The sequence below is a fragment of the Panthera uncia genome, chromosome A2 (assembly GCF_023721935.1).
Source record: "Panthera uncia isolate 11264 chromosome A2, Puncia_PCG_1.0, whole genome shotgun sequence".
NCBI classification, from domain to species: Eukaryota; Metazoa; Chordata; class Mammalia; order Carnivora; family Felidae; genus Panthera; species Panthera uncia.
Window position 1 is genome coordinate 150,285,814 of NC_064816.1, and position 24,925 is coordinate 150,310,738.

The 24,925-nt window shown below is 41.1% G+C and overlaps 1 protein-coding gene across 4 annotated transcripts in view; it reads left to right on the plus strand.

The window, feature by feature from the left end:
- The window catches only part of AGK (acylglycerol kinase), an 80,824-nt gene that overhangs the window by 47,378 nt on the left and 8,521 nt on the right, over positions 1-24,925 (plus strand). For all 4 annotated transcript variants that reach the window (XM_049641966.1, XM_049641967.1, XM_049641965.1 and 1 more), the window contains 5 exons: positions 4,467-4,536; positions 11,899-11,978; positions 18,411-18,468; positions 22,793-22,940; positions 23,380-23,477. In XM_049641966.1, coding sequence (XP_049497923.1) covers positions 4,467-4,536; positions 11,899-11,978; positions 18,411-18,468; positions 22,793-22,940; positions 23,380-23,477 — 454 coding nt within the window. The remainder of the gene's footprint in view (positions 1-4,466; positions 4,537-11,898; positions 11,979-18,410; positions 18,469-22,792; positions 22,941-23,379; positions 23,478-24,925) is intronic.

Consider the following 24,925-nt stretch of genomic DNA (forward strand, 5'->3'; position numbering starts at 1 on the left):
TAAGAAATAGGATGACTGTACAATTAATGAGTTTAGATTCTATAATTAAAACAACATAAATCAAAAAAGACAACCCTCTATTCTCTTGCTGTTTCACCTAAGGAAAAACATTTATTGTTATTAGAAAAAAATTTTTTAATGTTTATATATTTTTGAGAGAGAGAAACAGAGTGAAAGCTGGGGAGAGGCAGGGAAAGAAGGAGACACAGAATCTGAAGCAGGCTCCAGGCTCTGAGCTGTCATCACAGAGCCCGACACAGGGCCTGAACTCTCAAACTGTGAAATCATGACCTGAGCCGAAGTAGGCCACTTAACTGACTGAGCCACGCACCCCAGGAAAAGCATTTATTTTTAAAGGAAAGAACATTTTACTATGGAAAGGATTTTTTTCCTACCAGTGGGGTACAGAGCAGAACGGATTAGGAGGAGCCATATTAGGAGAGAAACGACACTTTTTTGAACAGAGATTATAGTAATTTCTAAATGTCTCCTTTTTTATAGTTGTACTTAAAGGCTAGACACACTAAATCTTTTACTTTATTAGTAATTACTGTGTTTTCTAAAATATAACAATAAAGGTAATAGAATACTAACATTGCTGAGCCTTTACAAAAAAACATGAAACACTTAAGGATAAATCCAACAAAATATGTGTAAGATGTATATGCTGAAAACTACAAAACCTTGAAGAGAGAAATCAAGAAAACATAAATAAATGGAGAGACCTGTGTTCATGGACTTCAAGACTAATATTTTGATGTTTGTTTTCCAAATTGATCTCTTTTTCAAGATTTTTTATAGAAATGGACTTGTAGATCCTAAAATTTATATGGAAAAATAAAGGAACTAGAATACCCAGAATAACTTTGAAAAAGAATAACTAAGTTTGAGGACTTACCCTATCTGATTCTAAGACTAACTCTGTAACAGACAGTCCAAGACTAACTCTTTCAACAGTTGGTGCTGAAACAGCTAACCACATGCAAGAAAATGAATCATAACACATACTTCATAGTACATATAAAAATTAACATGAAATCGATCATAGGCTTATATGTAAAGCCTAAAACTGTAACATTTCTAGAGGAAAATCTTTGTGATCTTGGTTAGGCAATGATTTCTTAGGACACAAAAAGCAGAAACCTTTAAAAAAAGATAAATTGGGCTTCAGTAAAATTTAAAACATCTGTCCCTTGAAAATAATTGTTAAGAAAATGAAAAATCAAGCCACAGATTGGGAAAAAAATTTTGCAAGATACATATCTGGCAAAGGACCAGTATCCAGAGTATACAAATAACTCTCACAATTCACTAATAAGAAAACAAACTCCCTTGTAGAAAGAAGGGCAAACCATTTGAACAGACACTTCACCAAAGACATAGATGGCATTTGTCATTAGAGAAGTGCAAGTTAAATCCACTTTGAGACGCATCTATTAGAATGGCTTAAACAAGCCAAACAGAAACCTGACATCATCAAGTGCTGACATATACATGAGGCAACTGAAACTCTCATATTTCTGATGGAAATGCCAAGTGGTATAGCTACTATGGAAAACAGTCTGGCAGTTGCTTATAAAATTAAACCTGTGAGCCATAATTATAGGTGTTTACCCAAAAGAAATGAAGACATCTGTCAATACGAAAACCTGTAGAGGAATGTTTATGGTAGCTTCATTGGTAACTGCCAAAAACTGGGAACGGTGCCAGCGTCCATCAATTGGTGAATGGATAAACTGTGTACTTCCATACAACGGAATGCAACTCTGCAATAAAAGGAAATAGTCTTTAAATTCATCCAACAGCATGAGCCTCATACTCGTGCTAGGAGTTTTAAAAAGCTAGTGAAAAGGCTTCACACTTCTTATTTCAATTTGTAGGACATTCTGGAAAATAGAAAGCAGCCAGTAGTTGCCAGAAGCAGATGGTGGGGTGAGTGGGTTGGCCACAAAGGGCCATGAAAGAACTTTCTGAGATGCTGTAAATGTTCTGTATCTTGGTCATGGTGATGATTACATGACTGAAGGCATTTGTCAAAATTTGTAGAACAGTATAACTAAAAGCATGAAATTTGCTGTGTATAAATTATATCTCAATAAATCTAACTTCAAAAAAGAAGTTAAAATATTAAACTAATTCTTTTAAGCTTAGATAATTCTACTTGTGTGAATAAGTGCTTGGGTGAAAGTGTTAGTCGCTTCTCAGTTTGGTTGACATTGACCTGGACCTTCCTTGGCTCCTCTTTCTCATTGTTCTTTGTGATTATCTATTGACCCTTGTACCCCACCCTTGCAGTTCATTCATTTGGGACAATTTGAGTATCAGGCTAATAACTGTAATGTATTGAAACATATCAAATATATTTAAAGCTATGCATTCATAATGATACTAGGAAATAAAAATGAAAAAGTTACTGGTCCTTCTTAGAGGATACTAAGGATATCAACTTATTTTGAAAATTGGTGAAGTTAACAAAAAAAGCGTTTATCGATTTTTCTCACATGACCTCAATTTTATGGTACCAAATTTTGGATGAGGGAAAGTTTCTCTTTGTGGACCAGATAATAAATAAGAAGGAATAACAGAATTAAAAGGTCACCATTTTGCAACTCTCTGTTAACTAGTAAATCTAGCCATTGATTGTCAATGGTTGCTACTATCACACAAAAAAGAGGCAAACAGATTTCATGTACTTACTGATACAGGTACACACCACTAACTCTGGAGTATTTTTGCCAAAAACTCCATGCTCAGTCAGATTTTTAGGAAATGCAGGGAATTGGGACACGTGTTAATATCATGGGAATGCAAGCAGTAAAATCCAGATCCTCAGCAACACAGTAAGACAACCCATTTCTTTAATGAGTAGGGAAAAGGAGAGAGACTCCGTAGATTTGAAAAGACTTGACATATAAGCCAATTGCAATGTATCGATCTTACCTATTAGGTCCAGATTTGAACAAAGAAGCTGAAAAGAATATGAGTTAATTGGGGAAATTTTGACATTGACTAAATGTTGTTGATATAAAGGAATTATTTGAGTGTTTTAGAAATAATGGCAATTTATGTTTTTTTTAAAGAACCTTTTTATCTTTTAGAGATATATAAAGAAATATCTATGGATAAAGTGTTAAGATATCTGGGATTTGCTCTGATACAGATGGGGAGAAGTGGGTGGGAGGTGTATAAGGAAATAAGATCGGCTGTGCATTGATAATTGTTGAGGCTGGATGAGGAATACACAGGAATCATGATACTATTCTCTGTACTTTTTTTATATGCTTGGAATTTTATAGAATAAAATCATCCATCTAATATTGATTGCCTAGTATGCACCATGCACTAGGCTAGGTGTTAGGTTTTATATTGGTCAATAAGGGATGTAAATTATCACCAACCTTGTGGAACTTTTAGTCTCCAGGTGGAGGCAGATGATAAAGATGTAAATAAAAAATAGGTATTATAAATAGTGATCTGCTGTGAAGGAAAATGAACACAGTTCAGTGATAGAGAATTATAGGGAAGAGCCTAGAGGCTGCTTAGGGGAAGTGGTGACATATCAGCCAAGATCTGAAGGGTGAGACTAGTGAGCCATGCAGAGGGACAGCGGGTAAGTGACAGGAGGGGTGGACAGGCCAGGCTAGGAAAGTATTCAATGTGGGTTTGCTTGTTCTTTCTGCTGCAAGAGAAAATATCTTATTGTCTGGCCACTTGTTGATTTAATATTTCTTTTGCTGACTGTCTTTTGTATCCTAATGTGTGTCTGACCTGGGATCTAATTAGAGTATGAACCTAGAACTACTTTCAAGCCTGGCATAGTTTCACATGTCCTGAACGGTTGCTGATAGTACAAGCTTTTTTTTTTTTACCTGTAGACTTTTCAACTGACAGTCAGAATGTAGATAGGGACAGTCTCGTGTCCTTGAACAAAAGAATCAGCAATTAAAATTACATCCTTGTAATCCTGGAAAGTCAGAGGAATAGGTCTTGGGTTCTGGATTATATTTTGCTTAGATAACTCAAACCTGTCCTTTAGTTACCCTTTGGGTTAATAGAGTAAAAAGAAATAATTTTTTTCAAGTGCTTGAGTTTCTTAGAATGAGTGAAAGATGCTGTTAATATTAACTATCAGATTTTCCAGTGATAGGAGTCAGACACATAGTAGAGAGTCAAATGTGAAATAAACAAATGACTGGCACTTTGTACAAACTTCTCTTGGCCAAAGCCTTCTCTTTTGAGTCTGTATCAGAGCCTTTCACTATGTTTGTATCAGTAATTCTTTTATATTCACTTGTTCTGCTATCTTGGAGTATTTTGAAGGAATTTCTTTTCCCTGAACCTGTTAGTACTCTGGACAGGAGAGAGTGAGTGAGTGAGTGAGTGAGTGAGTGTGTGTGTGTGTGTGTGTGATGGGGGAAGTGCTGCTTGTTTTCCGCACGTGATCGTTTCCTCCCTTTGTCTTTTAGACATATTACAGATGCTACACTTGCCATTGTGAAAGGAGAGACCATTCCACTCGATGTCTTGCAGATCAAGGTAAAGTCTGTTTTTCCCAGAGTTTGAAAAATTAACAAAGTAGTGCACACATACATTTTAAAGAAATGAGCTGTAGCAGTTCAAATGAGGTTACAATGAAAACAATATTGCTTCCGTCCCAGGCATAACTCCCACAGAAAAATAACTTTACCTGTTTATTCTAGTTGTTATCACTAGTTAACATGCTCATGATACTCCTTTTTAAAATTGTGGTAAAAAACCCACAAAAGAAAAGTTACCGTCATAACCTTTTTTACGTGTACACTTGATCATTAGTGTTCAGTGTATAACATTGCCTTTGACTTACCGGTATCAGACTTTCTCTCTTGACCTCTCCGTACCCTGTAAGAATTCCTCTATATCTCCTCTCAGTATAGTTGTTTCTCTTTGTACTTCCTCCACTGATTACCTTTGGACCATATAATTTCTCTATCTCATGTGGTGGTTTGGAATATTAGAAGAGCTAATTATACAAAGCATTGAGGACAGTGACTGGTTTCATCTGAACCTGTTTGCATGGTGGCCATCCCTTAGGCTTTGCTAAAGGTGAAATCTTTCTCATGTCACATCCGTCCTTTGGAATTCAGGTTACTTCGATGTCTTGCAGCCTCTGCTCTCTCTCTGATGAGCTCAAGAAAAAATGATAGTTTGTAAATTATCTGGCTTTTTTTTTTAGGGTGGAAACAATGTTCCACCCTAATGTTCGGTGGGAGCAGGACTTCCCATTTTTCTGTTGGGTTGTCTAACATTTTATTGATTTGTAGATGAACTTGTGAATTTAAAAAAAAAAAAAAAACTTCTGCTGGCTTTGCACACTCAAAGGGCTTAGAAGCAGTGACACTAAACAACAAAGAATGTACCTGGCCTTCAGATTTTGGTCTCTAAATAGTGTTCCATAATAAACATGACCAGGGCTCTGTGAAAAGATGGCTTCCAGAGGCAAGGCAAGAACAAAGCAAAGAGTTACTCAGAAACTGATGGAGACAACAGGAAAAGAAATAGGAGGCTAGTCTGATGGTATCCTCCTGGCCAGTTTTGGGATAGTTTGAACATCAAAAAGAATAATAATGCTGATGGATTATAATGCAATAAGTAAAAATGAAGAATCTATAAGCCTACAGTTTAATATTAGAGAATTTCCAGCTTGTAAACGTAGAAGACATGATAGTTATTATTTTGCAATCACTAATGAAATAATTGATTCAAGTAGAGATCATTAGTGGATGCTCAAACCGCTGGATAAAAGGGTTGTTGGGGAACATACATCAACACAGTCTTAAAGCATCACAGCCTACTTAATGATTACAGAGGGAAAAGTGTACCTTTACAGTAGAGAGATCTAGCATATACCACCTAGTGATCAAACTTAGCATCATCAGTTATGGGACAGATGGGCATTATCTGCCTTCTGATGTGATCTATCAAGAAGGATAAATCATCACGTATATAGTTTCTTGCTCAAAATGTTAAATTATCTGAATCTAACTGAAAATAATAATGAGAAAAAAGTCCGTCAAATTGTGGGACCTTCTAAAAACAACAGTTGGTCTGGCCTCTTCAAAAATTTCAGTGTCATGAAATCCAAAAGAAGATGGTCTATTCAGGATTACAGAAGCCAAAGTAATAGAATTAAATCTGGCACAAAATCCTGGATTAGAAGAATGAAAAACAAGACCATAAAAGCTACTACTGGAACAATCAGACCTATTTAATAGGGACTGTATATTAAATATTCTATATCAATTTAGATTTCTTGAGGGTGACAGCATTATGTTTATGTCTGTCCTTGTTCTTAGGAGATGTGCTGAAATTTGAGGGGTGAGGGTCATGAAGTCTTCAGCGTATTTGAAAATGATTTAACAAAACTACAAAACACGTAGACAGATAAAGCTAATAGGGGACAATGTTTTGCCTGGTGAATGTAGGTGAAAGATGTAAATGGTGTTCATTGTACATTAAAGGATTTCTTGGTTTGACATTTTTCCGAAAGAAAAATTTTGGAGGGAAGAAGACCCAGTAGCCGTTCCTGATTCCTGTTTGGAATCCTCTTTTTTTTTTTTTTTTTTTTTAATTTTTTTTTAACGTTTATTTTTGACACAGAGAGAGACAGAGCATGAATGGGGGAGGGTCAGAGAGAGGGAGACACAGAATTGAAACAGGCTCCAGGCTCTGAGCTGTCAGCACAGAGCCCGATGCGGGGCTCGAACTCACAGACCGCGAGATCATGACCTGAGCCGAAGTCGGCCGCTTAACCGACTGAGCCACCCAGGCGCCCCTAGAATCCTCTCTTGAAGAAGAATTTAATTCCCAGGCACCTGGGTGGTTCGGTCAGCTAAGCATCTGACTTAGGCACAGGTCATGATCTCACAATTAGTGGGTTCGAGCCCCACGTTGGGCTCTGTGCTGTCCGTGTAGAGCCCACTTCAGATCTTCTGTCGCCCTCTCTCTCTCTCTGCCCCTCTCCAACACTTGCACTGTCTGAAAAATAAACATTTAAAAAGAAAAGAATTTAATTCCTGGAACAAAGGATATTCTCTCTGGGCAGTAGTTAAGTAACCATTCCTTCTTCATAGATCTTCTCCCCTCTTTCCCCACAACAAAAGGACAGATTCCCGAGAAGGCTAAGCCATAAAGCCAAACAATTGTATGAACAGTGAGCCCTGTGTCCTTTACTGAGATTTGGTCTTAAAATGCACTGGCTACATTCCGATTGTCCTTCAGAGGCTCTGAACATTTTATATTCATTCAAGTTTCCTGATATCTCTGAAAGAATGTTCCATACTATGTCACAATTCCAAACTTGAGTCCTAAAATATTGGTGTTAATTATATAGCATTGGCCATATGCATATTTATGACTGGTGAACCCATGTACTTGCAGCCTGTTTTCCTTTCCTTTTCCTTTGTTCTTCTGCACTGATGTCTGGACTCCCCACCATGATGTCATTGATCGTGATAAAAGTGACTTAAGTTGTATTTTATTCTTTAGCGATAATAAATCTAAGTCATTCTCAACAAAATGCAAGAGCTGGGTGAAAGTCTAGCCTAGGAACGCACCACAGATTGGCATCTATGAAGATATTATCTTAAAATGTTGTTATTACCGAAGGAGGTGAGTCAGGCTCTATCTTATGATAACTAGGTAATTCACTGCTGCTTATAAATGTGTGAGGAGTAATACATTCCAGAGTAATGAGGATTTAATTGGAAATTGTTGACTGTGCTTGTATTTAAACGTCTTCTCTCTGATTTTTTTCTTTTCTCCCAAATGTACTGATTTTGTGAATTGATGAAACCAGCATCAAATTTGCCACAGGCTCCATGTATTGATGACACAGCCCAGGAAGCAGAAAACTTTGAAAATTAATTCCTAGAAAACATAGTACAGCAGCCTCCTCTGTGGCTTCTGAGGCACTCAGCTAGAGCTGAATTTGTCTTCTCTTTCTTCCTTATTCCTAGAAATTGCTTTCAGAATATGGGGGCAGCATGATAGGTAAAGCCTGATACTGGATTCCTCTTCTTTAAAAAAACCAAACCCAAACCCAATTAAACCTGTATAACTGAAGAGTTCCCAAAAATAGTCCTTGGAAGCTATAATAATGCTTTATATTTAGCTTTTTATAGTGTCTACGGAATGCTTACATCTCACTTGGACCTCCAGCTTAAGAAGACAAGATGTGTATTATTATCTTCGTTTGACAGAGTGAAAACAAAAAGTCAGCTGGTCATCTGACTAGTCACGCTGAAGACAGAAATAGAGTCTAGATTTTCTGTTTTATAGTCCATTGCTTTTCAACTTGACTGCTTTGTCTAGGTGGTATCACTCTTGGCACGATCCTGTGATTTCCAAATGGCATTTTCCAATATAGACATCTACAAAGCCTGGTACTTAACTTCAAAGGCTTTAAAGACTTACAGAAGTCTTTCTAGTTCTTTCTTTTTTCTACTTCAGTTGGCTCATAGAATCTGCCAACCCAGAACCCAAAGAGGAGGATAGGGTTGCTGGTTGAAGTTAGAATCTGCCCCTTTCCCCTATCATTCCTGGTTTCCTTTTTTTTTTTTTTTTTTTTTTTAACCCTGACTGATCATTCTCTCAAGATGACGCTTAGGGCTGCTTCAGAACTTCAGAATTCCTATTTTCTTTCTCATCTAGAGTTCCTAAAATTCCTAGATTAGGTACCTATCTAGTTGACCAGAATTGTTTTCTTTTCACTGTTCCTTAAGCTTTTATTCCAGCCAGCTTTCTGAGTTATTTTTCTTTAGCAAACCAGTAGGCCCTTTTCCCTTTGCAGAGGGTCTATGACTTGGGACAACATATGTCCTTTGCTGTTAAGACCTGGTTGTGTGCCTGTTTTTATCTGTTTTTGTTTACTGACCCTTCCATCTGATCCTCAATTACCCAGACCTCCATCGGGTTAACATTCCAGTGGTAGTTTGTCTGTTGGCTTCTCCTCTGTCCACCTACCCTTATTTTTCTTGTGTACCCCAACAAGGACTAGTCCCTTCATTACCGACCCTCTGTCCTCTCCTGAATCCTGAGGGCCCTGTGACCATCTGGCTGTTAGCTGAGCTTCTCTAGATCTTTCCACACTCATTTACTAGTGTCCAGAGTCATTCCTACCCCTTGCTAGGACATAGCACCCCAAATCAGTAGCACCTTGAAGTTACAAGGCTTTTTAGTTAATCTTCCCAGAATATTCCTAAAATCCTCCTCAATGAAGACAGAGAAAACATTTTTAGAGCACCAGTTGGGAAGTCTTCAATACTAAAACCAGGACATCGTGTTAGACTATGTGCTTTTGATCAGCCTTTCCCCAGGAGTATTAGTTACACAAAGTGCCTCCCAGGAAGGGTTGCACAGTTAACAATTCAGGAAAACTATTCGTATTTCTGCTTCTGGAAGTTTATAATATACATTAACATGTTAAAGACCCCAAGAAGAATTGTAGTGAACATAACTTGTTTCAAACCAACGAATTTTGGTATTTCTCAACTCCTTTCATCATGGAATCTTGTACAGTTATCATTATTATTAGTTGTGACGCTTACAAACCCCTTATGGAACAGTTGAGGGAAATAGTCCACTGCAGACTCACACAGTGTTGCTTCTCTTCCTCAGGTTAGACCTTTCTTCTCCCTTTTCTTTCTCTCCGTGCTTCTCTCTAACCTCCCTCAATCTAGACACCTTATTCTTTAAAATTTGTTTTGTTTTAAAATTTATGTTGTGTTGCCCTGACCATGTGTGTCCTTTGATCCCCTCACACACCACATCCAGTCGCACCTGCTGTGCTTTCATAGCACTCGATGCATTTCTTGGTGGTGGGAACCTCCCGCATTGGATTGTTGTTGTCTGTGTCTGTCTACCCTCATTGTACCTTGAGCTCTTTGAGGGCAGGTTTTTTTTTTTTTTTTAATATAATTTATTGTCAGGTTGGCTAACATACAGTGTATACAGTGCGCTCTTGGTTTTGGGTTATGTTCCCATGATTCATTGCTTACAGTCAACACCTAGTGCTCATCCCAGCAAGTGCCCTCCTCAATGGAGAGCAGGTATTTTTATTACTACTCCCTAATATATCATATTGTCAATGATAATTCCATGGGGCAAAAAAAAGAGATGAATTTTCCATCATCAGGATGGCTCAAAGTCCTGCTGTTTTCCGCAATACCCACTTGGCACCTAGGGGACTAACATACCCCTCCTGTGCCAGGGGCCAAGGTGCCGCACCATGACCTCTGTGCTCCACCATCTCTGTCTAGTTCCCTTTTCCTTGCTTAACTGGTGCAGAGGGCGGAAAAGCAAATCTGCTGGAACAGACACACAAGCAAAGAATGGGAGGCCAGTATCTTTATTTACAAGCTGCCCCTATGAGTGTGTGATTTTCCTGGAAATCCCTCACTGGGTTTCGGTATCGTGGGATTGAGGGGGAAGCACGCCCTCCCCGAGGAGAACACTTGATATACTTGACCTAGACCAGCAATTTATGGTGTCCAGGATTGTCCTCCAGCTCCTAATCTTTGCTTGTACTGATGGCCTGGTGGAAATCGAGCTGGCTCTGCCCCCATTTAGCAAGTTCTATGGAGTTATGTCTAGTGTGTGGCTGCTCTGTTTAGAATGTGGGCACACTCTTGGGCTTTAGCTCTAATTCTGAGCTGTGGGAAAAGTCCCTTTTAGGATCTGGATCTTGTATATATTATATCGATAGATATAGATAGATCCTGATCTATCTATATCTATATCTATATATTTATATATTTTTATATTCTAAGGAAGGTCCATTATAAAGTATAAACTCTTAAAGACAATGACTCTATTGTGTATGTTTTCTCTATAATGCTTAACTGGCAGATTAATTAGTAACTCACTGATGGTAATTGCAGTATTTTGCCATAAAGCATTGGGCTAAATCTGAATCACTTTCTTTTTTCTTAATTTGTTTTTGAGAGACGGAGACAGAGCATGAGTGGGGGAGGGACAGAGACAGGGGGAGACACAGAATCCAAAGCAGGCCCCAGGCTCTGAGCTGTCCGCACAGAGCCCAACGTGGGGCTCGAACCCACGCGAACTGTGAGATCATGACCTGAGCTGAAGGTGGGACACTTAACCGACTGAGCCACCCAGGTGCCCCAGTCCGAATCACTTTTTATTCTGACTTGTTGTGACAGATATCTGGCTGTATTGTTAGATGCTCAGGTGAAATTTTCTAGAGTACCAGGATTCTGATCTTACTTGAGAACACTTGGACCTCTAAAGAGAATGCAGGGTGAAATGATCTTTGCCTTGGGCAAGTCTGAGAGAGAAGTACTTCTGGCTGACCCGACTTCTGATTGGTCAAAAAGCCAGCATAGTTAGGTACTTCTTTTACAGTCTGAAGTATGATAATATGTTCCCTTGCCAGCAGATTCATGAGGCCTAATATTTAAAAATTAATTTCATTTTACAGGATGGTTTATTCAGGTCCTTTTACTGAGTACTCAGTTAATTTCTGAGATTTTGAACACCCTTTTTATTTTTATTTATTTATTTATTTATTTATTTTTAATGTTTATTTATTTTTGAGACAGAGACAGAGCATGAACGGGGGAGGGGCAGAGAGAGAGGGAGGCACAGAATCTGAAACAGGCTCCAGGCTCTGAGCAGTCAGCACAGAGCCCAACACGGGGCTCGAACTCACAGACCGTGAGATCGTGACCTGAGCTGAAGTCGGACGCTTAACCGACTGAGCCACCCAGGCGCCCCTTGAACACCCTTTTTAGAATTTGGTTTGAGGAAAACTAGGCTGTGAGCATTTGCTGACTTAACTATAGAGAGTTCCAAGTTAACTGTAATCATTAATTTAAAATGAATGTATTTAACTTCCAGGGTGAAAAGGAAAAGCCCGTGTTTGCAGTGACCGGCCTTCGATGGGGATCCTTCAGAGACGCTGGCGTCAAAGTTAGCAAGTAAAGGATTACTATACTGCCATGGGATGATGTTTTAAAAATCTTGTTTTGCTCCTATCCTTGACATTTTTATCTACAGTGATCTTCTAGGAAGAAATCCGGTGGGCCTGCTGGTTGAATTATGTGTGACTAATACAGGTAGAGGTTTGTGTCTTCCACACAGAGCAGTTAGGGAAGGTTCGGTTCCCCGCCCCCAGCTTGGTATTGGAGTGGAGGAGATGCATCTCTGTCCCTGGAGGTCATATTTGAGGGCAGGTTAGGCTCATGCTATACAGAAGTTGCCTATCATCCTGCAGCCTGCTCAGCTGGGCACCAAGTGAAAGACAGTGCTGGAGCCCCAGCCTTATGGAGCTTTTACCGCCCTGGTCTCAAGACTGCCTGAGAGGGGTTTTGGGGTGTTTTCCCCCCCTTTTAAAAAAAATTTTAATTGTTGTTAGTTAAAATGCAGTGCAGTATTGGTTTCAGCAGTAGAATTCAGTGATTCATCACTTACATGCAACACCCAGTGCTCATCCCAACAAGTGCCCTCCTTGGTATCCATCACCCATCTAGCCCATCCCCCACCCACCTCCCTCCATCAACCCTCCGTTCTCTGTATTTAAGAGTCTCTTAAGGTTTGCCTCCCTCTATTCTCTTTCGGCACCCCCTTCCCATATGTTCATCTGTTTTGTTTCTTAAATTCCATATATGAGTGAAATCATGCGGTATGTGTCTTTCTCAGATTGACTTATTTTGCTTAGCTTAATACACTCTAGCTCCATCCATGTCATTGCAAATGGCCAGATTTCATTCTTTTTGATTGCTAGGTAACATTCAATTGTGTATATATATCACATCTTTTTTTTTTTTTTTTTATTACTTTATTTTTTGAAGGCAGAGAGAGACAGAGTGCCAGTAGGGGAGGGGCAGAGAGAGAGGGAGACACAGAATCTGAAGCAGGCTCCAGGCTCTGAGCTGTCAGCACAGAGCCCGATGCGGGGCCCAAACTCACAAACTGGGAGATCATGACCTGAGCTGAAGTCGGACGCTCAACTGACTGAGCCACCCAGGCTCCCCTATACCACATCTTCTTTATCCATTCATCAGTCAATGGACATTTGGACTCTTTCCGTAGTTTGGCTATTGTTGATAATGCCACTATAAACATTGGGGTGCCTGTGCCCCTTTGAATCAGCATTTTTGTATCCTTTGGGTAAATAATAGTGCAATTGCTGCATCGTAGGAATAGTTCTATTTTTAGTTCTATTTTTAGTTTCTTGAGGAACCTCCATACTGTTTTCCAGTGTGGCTGCACCAGTTTGCATTCCCACAACAGTGCAAGAGGGATCCCCTTTCTCCACATCCTCACCAACACCTGTTGTTTCTTGGGTTGTTAATTTTAGCCATTCTGACAGGTGTGAGGTGGTATCTCATTGTGGTTTTGATTTGTATTTCCCTGATGATGAGTGATGTTGAGCATCTTTTCACGTGTCTTTTAGCCATCTGGATGTCGTCTTTGAAAAGTGTCTATTCATGTCTTCTGCCCATATTTGTTTTTTTGGGTGTTAAGTTTGATAAGTTCTGTATAGATTTTGGATACTAACCCTTTATCTGATATGTCATTTGCAATTATCTTAGCCCGTTCCATCAGTTTCCTTTTAGTTTTCTTGATTCTTTCCTTCACTGTGCAGAAGCTTTTTATCTTGATGAAGTCCCAATAGACCTGTTTGCTTTTCTTTCCCTTGCCTTCAGCCTTGTGTCTAGTAAGAAGAACCTTACACCTAAAGGACTAGAAAAGGAGCAGCAAATAAAGCCTAAAGCCAACAGAAGAAGGGAAATTATAAAGATTAGAGCAGAAATAAATAATATAGAAACAACAACAATAACAAAAAACAGTAGAAGAGATCAATGAAACTAAGAGTTGGTTCTTTGAAAGAGTAAACAAAATTGATTAGTTTATCAAAAAGAAAAGAGGATTCAAATAGATAAAATCACAAATGAAAGAGGAGAGCTCACAACCAACACCACAGAAATACAATTATGAGAGAATGCAATGAAACATTATGTGCCAACAAATTGGGCAATCTGGAAGAAATGGGCAAATTCCTAGAAGCTCACAACCTACCAAAACTGAAACAGGAAGAAATAGACAATTTGAACAGACCCATAACCAGCAAATAAATTGAATCAGTAATCAAAAATCTTCCAACAAACAAGAGTCCTGGGCCAGATGGCTTCCCAGGGAAATTCTACCAGACTTCTTTAAAGAAGAGTTAATACCTATTCCTCTCAAACCGTTCCAAAAAATAGAAATGGAAGGAACACTTCCAAACTCACTCTATGAAGCCAGAAGCCAGCATTACCTTGGTTCCAAAATCAGACAAAGACCCCTAAAAAGGAGAATTGTAGGCCAATATCCCTAACATGGATACAGATATTCTCAATAATATATTAGCACATTGAATTCAATAGCACATTAAAAGAATTATCCACCATGACCAAGTGGAATTTATTCCTGGGCTGCAGGGCTGGTTCAATATTGGCAAATCAATCAACATGATACACCACATTAATAAAAGAAAGGATAAGAACCATACGATCCTGTTGATAGATGCAGAAAAAGCATTTGAGAAAATACAGCATCCATTCCTAATGAAAAGCCTCAACAAAGTAGGGATAGACGGAACATACCTCAACATCATAAAGGCCATATACGAAAGACCCACAGCTAATGTCATCCTCAATGGGGAAGAACTAAGAGCCTTTTCCCTACAGTCAGGAACAGGACAAGGATGTCCACTTTCACCATGACTATTTAACATAGTACTGGAAGTCTTAGCCTCAGCAATCAGACAACAAAAAGAGATGAAAGGCATCCAAATCAGCAAGGAAGAAGTCAGACTTTCACTATCTGCAGATGACATGATAGTCTATGTAGAAAACCTGAAAGACTAGCAAAAAATTGCTAGAACTAGTACATGAGTTCAGCAAAGTCTCAGGATACAAAATCGATGTGCAGAAATCTGTTGCATTTCTATACACCAATAACAAAGCAGGAGAAAAATCAAGGAATTGATCCCATTTGCAATGGCAGCAAAAACAGTAAGATACCTAGGAATAAACCTAACTAAAGAGGTAAAAGTTCTGTACTCTGAAAACTATAGAACACTGATGAAAGAAATTGAAGAGGACACAAAGAAATGGGAAAGCTTTCCGTGCTCATGGATTGGAAGAACAAACATTGTTAAAATATCTATACTATGCAAAGCAATCTACACATGTAATGCAGCCCCTGTCAAAATACCACCAGCATTTTTGTGTAGAGCCAGAACAAATGTAAGATTTGTATGGAACCACAAAAGGATAGCCAAAGCATTCCTGAAAAAAACAAAACTGGAGGCATCGCAATTCTGGATTTGAAGCTATATCACAAAGCTGTAGTCATCAAGACAATACGGTACTGGCACAAAAATGGGTACATAGATCAATGGAACAGAATAGAAGACCCAGAAATGGACCTACATCTGTATGGCCAACTAATCTTCGACAAAGCAAGAAAGAGTATCTGAGGCAAAATAGTCTCTTCAACAAATGGTGTTGGGAAAACCGGACCACTTTCTGAACACCATGCACAAAAATAAATGCAAAATGGACGGAAGACCTAAATGTGAGACAGGAAACCATCAAAATCCTAGAAGAGAACCCAGGCAGAAACCTCTTTGACCTCGGCCAGAGCAACTTCTTGAGATGTGTTCTTTTTGAAAGCCTAGCTACACGACAGTGATACTTGGAAATTGAGAGAGTCAGGCAGATCCTGACTATGTATTTCTTGTATATTCTTGTAAATCTTTCCACTGTATAACTCAAGCCTAACAGATTGAGAGACCGCAGGCTGCCTATCTGAGAGGGAAGAAAGGTGGACGCCTGGTGGTGTTTGGAGCTGGAAGAAACAGACCCGTGGAGTCAGGGATGAGAAGCTGTCGCTGGCTTCCACAGAAATGGACTTATTTTTGCAAAGTTCATTGTGCTAAATGAAACTATTGGCTTGGAGAGAGGGTGTGCCGTGTTCTGTTAGAAGTGGAGGGTGGTGCAGGCAAAGGCTTCCTGAGGTGGGACTAAGGAGACACTGTATGAGGTTTGGTCCATATCTGGTGGGTCGTGCCTTTTTTTTTTTTTTTTTTTTAACTTTCCTTAACATCGGGCTTACAGGTTTAGTGCAGTTTAAGTGAGTTCTGATCGATCTGACACATAGCTTTCATCAAGAAAACTCTTTCCTCATAGGCTTTCCCACCACACTTTCTTTACGGAAATTTCTCATACTTGTCTCACTTTTGTATCCTGCCGATGAAGTTCCTGAGAGTGGAATGTCAGAGATGGGTTGTATTACACTACGCCCTGCAGTTGTTTAGCGTTTCACGTTGTTTTTATTTGCAAGATTGCCATGATTACCTTGACTGCACCAATCACCCTAGGTTTTATCTGTGATCTCGAATACCAGCAACTCCATCAAGAGGAATTGCTTAGTTTTCCCTGAGTCTGATGAGAACAAATGGCTTCCTGAAATGTGTTCATTGACAACTGAACACTAGCATAGGTCATAGGGATATCTCACACACTTGCCTATATTTTGGTTGGTTTTGGAACAGTGACTTTATAATTTTGGGTGGTGGTTTCTAACACCTTGAGTAGGACTCGAGTTGCTCCGTGTGCTGTGGGAGAAGCAGTAGGCTTGCAAACCATGGTTTCCTAGCTGGCCATCAGGCTACAAGTGCCATCTCAAGTTCTGCTATTGGTAGAGATGAGTGGAGCTATGGATAGTGAGAAATAAACCGCCTTTCTCTCTGGCTGGCTGGGAAGAGAAGTCAATTATTGCGTAAGCTTAAAAAAAATCAGATGGTCAAGGCCCTCATTAGTAGCATCACAGTATTAACCTGGATAATAATTAGGATGGCTCCACATGGCTCATTGGAGCCTATCAAACCTCCTTATTCTGGCATTCAAGGCCCAACTTAATCTGTCATCAACTCTAATTCCATAGTTACATATCTTTACTTTTAAGTTTTTGCTGTGGGTGTTATTCTCAGTGGTTCCTGTGCCTTTGCTTCTCTTCTCGCCTAGAATGATTCATTTCCCTCTTCCATGTATCTAAATCCAAACGATCCTTCTAAATCCCACACCTTTACTTTGCTCCGGAGCCATTCGTTATATAGGCGTGGCTGCTTTGATGATTTTCGGCCCTCGGTGATTTCTTATCCCTTCTTGACTCTCCTTACCAATAAACGGCGATGGGTTTATACCAATATATATATACATGGTCATTTATCATTTTCTGCTACTTTTTTGGGTTTTCTCAAATTATAAGCCTTCAAAGGCAGGAATTTTATACGCTGTATTTCTTCTGTTTACTTCATATACATAGTAAGTGCTAAATAAATGCATATTGATCAGAATCAAATAGGGAGCACTTCAGATGTGCTGGTAGGGGCTGGAGAGGAAGAGGAATCTATTTTATGCCACTTTTCTAATTTCCAGTAGTCATCTTTCTCTTTACACCAGGCTTTTATGTATTTAGCAATATGAAGACCCTCTTCATTCCTAGATTTAACACTTGCCATTTTAAAGCTGTATAACACGAGTAATGTGAAGTTATGCTGACTTACAGATTTTAATTCTGAGTGTGTGTGTGTGTGTGAGAGAGAGAGAGAGAGAGAGAGAGAGAGAGAGAGAGAGATAGAACATGGTATACAGGATACAGTCACTTAGCTTGTGAGTCACACACCAGATCACCTGGCATCTGCCTCTCATTGTGGCTTCATTGTCCTCCACTCATTGCACTTTTGAATGTAGACTCTACTACGTTCTTTGGTTGAAAGTGTACATTACAGTGATACCTGGGAATTGAGAGAGTCAGGGAGTTGCTGATTATGTATTTCTTACAAATTGCAAGGATCTATATCCAGTGTATAACTAATTACATGCTGTTCGACGTGGCATTGAAATGCAGATTAAAAATTTAACTGCCTGACTTTTTTCTGCTAAAGCACAATCCCTAAGCCTCCAGAGCTCAGAGTAGAGTGTAATTCTTAGTACACCGCTCACACTAGGGGGCTTATGACTAGTGCTCCCAGTAGAGGCAGAAATCGAATATAGTGTCCTTCATGAATGGTCTCAATCATGTTGATAGTTCCCTTAATTTTCTTTAAAAAAATTTTAAAAAATCTTTATTTATTTGTGAGAGAGAGACAGAGTGTGAGTAGGGGAGGAGCAGAGAGAGAGGGAGACACAGAACCCGAAGCAGGCTCCAGGCTCTGAGATGTCAGCACAGAGCCCGACTTGGGGCCCGAACTGTGAGATCATGACCTGAGCCGAAGTTGGATGCTCAACCAACTGAGCCACCCAGGTACCCCAGTTCTCTTAATTTTCTAATTAGATTTTTATCTTGATCTTTCTCAGGTACTGGTACCTTGGTCCCCTAAAAACCAAAGCGGCTCACTTCTTCAGTACTCTTAAGGTAAATGCAATTTACAGTGTAGAAATTTGCCCTGTGTTATTGTGTTGTTAGTCTGTGATGTGTGTATTTGGATTTTGAAAAATCCCTTGCTACAGATACATATGACATGCTCCAATGCTGTAAAATGGGGGATATTTACATAGGTACGAATGCAGAAAGCATTCCTGTTCACTAAGCAGTCACCCCTCCTCTACCAGCTCATTCCTTCCATTACCAAACCCATACTTAATTTGTTGTTGATATTCCATTTCTTTTTGCCTATTTATTCACTCATTCTTGCCAGACAAACCTGAAACAGAATGACCTATATCTCATCAGTGATTTGTAAGGGTATCTGTATTAGTATCTGGAAATGAATTGGAGATTTGTATCTGAATGTATGATTGTACAGACTTGTGTATAATAAAGTCTGCTTCAGACAGTGCTAGCGAAATATGGGTAGTAGTTACTGTCTTGGACAGTACAAATAAAGAATATTTCCAACATTGGAGAATGTTCTATCGGGCAGTGCTGCTGCTATAGACTATACACTGAAAAATGTTGGCATAGAGAAAAGCTGAACAATGTGCATTAATGGAAATGCTAATAGAAAAGTCATCCTTATCTGCGGGTGATCTATTGTGTTCAGCTTTTATGCAAATCAAAGCTCTAAACACAAAATTTGGCAGGTCAATCTGAAAATTGGCAGATGAAGTTTGTAGTGAAAACCTTGGTTCTAATGTTAATATTCAGAGTATCAGGTGTTTTTCTAACTATAAAAATGATGTATGTCCATTGCAAAACATTTGGAAAACAAAGCTCCCTTTACCTTCTAAATAAATTGCCACTATGTTAAAGAAATGTAAAAACATGAAATCCCTAAAGTACTAGGGGTAACCAATTTACATGATTATGAAAATGAACTTGGAGGGCAATGCGTTTCTACACCGAAAGCAGACTAAAACGCAAAATGGATTGTTACTCTTGCTTAAGAGAATAATTTCAGTGGTGGAGTAGTAGGTGCATTTAGGAAGAATAGAGTACCTATTTAAGTTGTAGAGTAGGGAGAATGTGAACTGTTTCCACCATTTCTTTAGTGAACAGTTATTTTTTTTTAAGTTTGTTTTTGAGAGAGGGAGTGAGAGCGGGGAAGGGACAGAGAGGGAGACACAGAATCCAAAGCAGGCTCCAGGCTCTGAGCTGTCAGCACAGAGCCTGATGTGGGACTTGAACTCACAAACTGCAAGATCACGACCTGAGCTAAAGGCAGATGCTTAACCTACTGAGCCACCCAGGTGCCCACTGAACGGTTTTTAATATCTTTTGTGGCAAGCCCTGCTAATGCTTGGAATACAAAGTCAAATAAGGCCGGTTTGGTCCTGCCCCCAAGAAGGAGAATGTGAAGGACAAGTAAATCCGCGGTTTGGCAAGTGCTGGGAGAGCATGGAAGGATGAGGTGGGAGCGGAGAGGAGGGGCACTCATATCTGACTCAGGGACAGCAGTCTTTTCAGAGCAGGGAACAGTTTTACTAAAGTTTGAAATCTGTACAAGACTAGATCAAGGGAATTCTGAGTGGAGGAGCCACTGTGGGATGGCCCTGTGCCGTCACGTGGCCAGTGCAATAGAATGGCAGGAAGGGGGTTTTGGGGGGTTGGGGAGGGGCCGGTCACGGCAGGTCTGAATGTGGGATCTAACTTACACCATTAAAGTGTTGGGGAGTTACTGAGTCTTAAGCAGGGGAGAGAGATGAGCAGGTATGCCTTTTAGAAAAGTTACCTGTCAGCAGTGTAGACGAGAGATGGCTGTGGGCGGTTAAGGCGAGGGCACCAGATCGAAGATTGTGGAAGTAAGTCAGGTGGGAGGGGATGAGACCCACATAGGGTGAGAACAGTGCGTGTCGACAAGGAGGATGGAATACAGAGATACTGAGGTTGACCCCTCACAAGTGGGAAGGAGAGTATGGGACCCCCAGATTTCTGGTCTCAGGGACTAGTTGGCTGCCTAGAGTTTTCCATCAACATTGCCAATATTAGAGTAGGATCAAGTTTGTAAAGAGAAATGAAATGTTCAGTTTGGCATATACGGAGTGTAACCTCCCTGTAGTACAGGCCAGTGGAGACATAATTGTGACTTTGGTCTGAAGAAACCGGTGTAGACATCGTAAGTGTCTGAGTGCCATTGTGACTGTGGGTTGGATGAGGATGTGCGCAGGAGAGATGGTCAGGGATACAGGGATGGCCCCAAGCAATGTAAGCATTTAAAGAGCCTCAAAGCTGCCTCCGGAGCCGGAGCCCGAGGGGAGGGAAGCCCCCGGGAAGGGACACACGCACACTAGTGGGAGCCAGAGCCTCGTGAGGCAGCGGCACAGAGGCTAAATAAGGGCAGGAAAGTGTCCCCTGAGCTCAGCGGCCTCTGAAGGTCTGGTCACCTCCTGAGTGGAGCTGCTGAGCCACATTGAAGCAAGTTAGGGAATAAATGGGAGGGGAAGAAGTGGACACAGAGGATTGGGCCACTCCTTCAGGAAGCCTGACTTTGACGGGAAGGAGATAGAAAAGGCAAAAACTAGTGAGAAATATGGGGCCAGTGGAGTGTTGTTTTTATTGATTGGAGAGAGAGCCGTGTCTTTATACCCTGAAATGAGAAAGGGAGACTAGGGACAGGTGAGGGAAGACACAAAGCGTGAGGTGGCAAAATGCACGCGCAGGAAGGAGGGTGTGGGGCCCATGGACAGGCCTTGAACAGAGGAAGGGGAGCCCTTTTCCTTGAGACAGAAGAGGAATAAAGCAGAGGTCCAGGTGAAAACAGGTTTACAGAGTGTTCAGGCAGTTCTCACTGATGTCTCGATAGTCTCGCTGAAGCGTAGGGAGCAAAGTGATCTGTTGAAAACGAGGTGGGTGGTAGTGGGAGGGGGGATTTGAAGAAAGATGAAAACAGGGAGGTTGAGAAGGATTATCAAATGGCATTGAGAACCTGAGACCAAGAATTGTGACACTCATGTGCCCCTTTCCCTGTATCAGTTCTTAGCTGGAGTGTTGTTTGCCCTTCTAATAACACTGAGCCATGATGTACAAGTACAGAAACCTAGTGATAAGACTGATCCAGAATAGGGGCTTTTCAGGGCCCCTACTATGGAACACCAAAGACATAAGAGAGCCAACAGTGATGGGAAAGGAGCGATTTGAAGTAATCAACTGTTAATTAGGTACTGAAGGAAATGGGGTCAGGGACAGGAATTCCCAATGTGATTAGAAATGTGGTGTGGTTAGGATCTTCAGGACTCTAAAACGAACACCCCTGTCTTCCTCTTCGGAGTCTGAACCAGGTTATGAAAGCAAATGCAGGAACCAGGCAGAGGGAGATCAAAATACCAGCCTTATAAATGTCAGCAGGAGTAAAGGACACAGCTTAGATAATACGGTCACAATCAGATTTCCGAGTACTCCAAATTGAATTCATCCCCTTAAAACGTCTCCTTCAGGGCAGACTGCTGTAGGAAGCAGAGTCCCCAGGATGGCCGCTTTCAGAGAGAGAGAGAGAAACCAAAATTGTTACTCCTTTGTAATTCACTGCATGGAACTCTGAGAACAGGGAGGAGTGGTTCACCCTAAGAGATATATTGAGCACAAAAGAATCAGTCAAAAGAAGAATATGGGGTGTGGTTAGAGAGTAGGATATCAAGGTTTTAGACTTCCATGGTGGAATAGTTCTGGGTAACAGGAACGACCAGGATGTGGCCATGGAAATGGGTGGCTTGGGGCGGGGATTAGAGATGATGTCAAGGACTGAGAGGCTAGGGTGTTGTTTTAATTATTCCTGTAGACACTGATGAGGTGGGCTTGGGGTGTCAGGAAGTAGAAGACAAAAAAATCTAGAGTGTGAGAATGATGGACTTTGAAGCCTTGGGCTGGATCACGGGGCTGGCCGAAGCCACTCTGGCCTCTGTGTGGAGTACGATTCCAGAAGTGAAGAAGGTATTCGATGTAGCGGGACTTCATGCGTGTCATTTTTGTGTCATTTTCTGTAAACCGAAGATAAACTCATTATGGGATGATTGTATGCTCATTCAAATGGTTGTTTTTGGAGAAGCGTAAGCAGTGGTGGTTAGTCCACGTGGACGTTCTGCTCTGTGAGAGCCGTGGAGGCAGCAGTCACGGAGTTCATGGTTCTCAAGATAGAAGACAGGCCTTCGGTAGGAAAAGAAAGCTTGGGGACTCCATGCTCCAAAGTAGAGATGATTCCAGTCAGTGAGAGATTATTAATTAGCGTCCAGGCGGGTGCAGGTAGAGATACTCCCAGAGTTTGGACCGGTGTGTGCCTGACAAGCTTCTCTCTTCACATTAAAAGGAGTGGCCTCAGACTCATCAAGCCTCTATCTCGTACACGGGACCCACAGAGAGACTTCCCAGTGGAGCAGAAGAGACCCCTCCCCGGCCCTCTTTGTACAGGAGAATCCTGCGAAGGCTCGCGTCCTACTGGGCCCAACCGCAGGACGGTGAGCCGTGTGGTGGTGCCGCGGTCCGTTCGGGACTGCCTGGCGCGGGCCCCAGGTCAGCGCGAGAGACTTCTCTCGCGCCGGGGGAGCCTTTCAAGGATCCTTGAATTAGCCGTGTGTGCGCCACAGAGCAGGACCCGAGTCAGCACGGCGTCCCGGATGTGGCAGCAGCCCGTGCCTTTGCTGACCAACTGCGGCTCCCCCGTTCTGTCACCAAGCTTGATGTTATTGTGGCTGCTTGGGTGGGGGTGTCGCAGGCGCAGAGATGCCACTGGCACGTGGCTCTTTATCCTGTGTGTAAGGGCTGGGGAAGGAAACAGGTGGAGAGTCAGCAGCCAGGCTTAGGAGGCCAAGTGGAGCAGCCGGCAGCTGGCCCTCGGTGGGGCAGTGGTGGAACACTAACGGGAGCGCTTGACCTGAGTCTCATGCACCCACGCAGCCCTGTCCCGGGAGCTGAGCCCCAAGGTCTGGAAAGAAGTGCAGCTGTCCACCATCGAACTGTCCATCACCACACGGAACAGCCAGCTGGACCTGACGGTGAGTGTGCCTCTTTATTAGAAGAGCATTTGGTATCTGGGAAAAGTGACCGAGAGAGAGGAAAGGAATCGGGAAGAAGAGGGTGTGGTGTGCTTTTAAGGAATAATAGCAATGAAAAGAAACAGCAAGTGAACAGCCCGCTTAACGGGCTCTGAGCAAGGATTCCGGCCACTGCTTAGTAGACACGAAAAGTTGACCTGTTTGTTCCCTTTTGTCGTGGGAATAGAAAATTGTGGAACTTTTACCTGAGCGACTCTCCATTATTTTTGTGACTACATTAAATGTATGGACTTAGGTCCCCAGGAGAAAAAAAGATATATGTACATACATAGAATCCAGTCTGTTGACATACACTGTCCAGTGCAGTGGCCTCTAGACCCGTGGCTCTTTGGATTAAATAAACTCTAGCACTCATTTCTTTAGTCACAATAGCCACATTTCAAGTGCCCGTTAGCCACAGTGGCAGGTAGCTACCACACTGGAAAGCACAGATACAAAATGTTTCCGTTAGTGCAGAAAGTTCTGGATCGTGCCCCTATTGACAATGCACCAAAAAATGTTGACATAATACAGAGGTCGGCACACTGGTCTGCCACCTGTTTTTGTATAACCCACAGACTAAGAATCGATCTTACATTTTTAAATGGGTGTAAGAAAATCAAAAGAATAGTTTGTGATGTGCAGAAAGAATAGGAAATTCGAGTTTCGATGTCCATAAGTAAAGTTTAATTGGAAGAACCACGTTCATTCACATACATGCTGTCTGGCTGCTTTCGTGCCATGACGGCAGAGTCGAGTAGTTGCCACAGACTCTCTGGCCCCAAAGCCTAGAATATTGACTCTCGGGCCATTCAGAGTTTTCTGACCCCTGCTACAGAGAAAACCTTAGTAGTTTATGTTAGTGAGAATGCTAATAGAAAAGTTGTCCTAACCTGTGGACCAGTTACTAAGATCGGGTTTTATGTAGATCCAAGTAGTATGTTTACCCTTGACCCAGTCAGTCTGGAGACTGAACGTAGGGATTAAACGTATGAGTACAGTGGGGAGTTCGCCTCTAATGTTAACAGAGTACTGATGTTTTCTAACTGTAAGAGTAATATGTGTCCGTTCTATAAGATTTGGATAACACAGCTTCCTTCCCCTGGATTAATTCAAGTTGGATTAAAGAGTTAAATTAGAAAAATAAAACCATGAAAGCACTCGACTGAAAGCTAAGTGATTATTGATGTAAACTTGGGGAGGACCAGATCTTTCTAAGCATGGCATCTAAAGCAAAAATCATATTGATGCATTTGCCTACTCATAATGAAAGAAACTATAACCAAACTTTTAATGACAAATTGGGAAAGAGAAGTGATAGAGCAGGAGTTAATAGCTTTCTTTTATAACAAATTCTTAAGAAATAGGCAGAGTACTAATATAAATAACAGGCACAGGACAAGAATAGA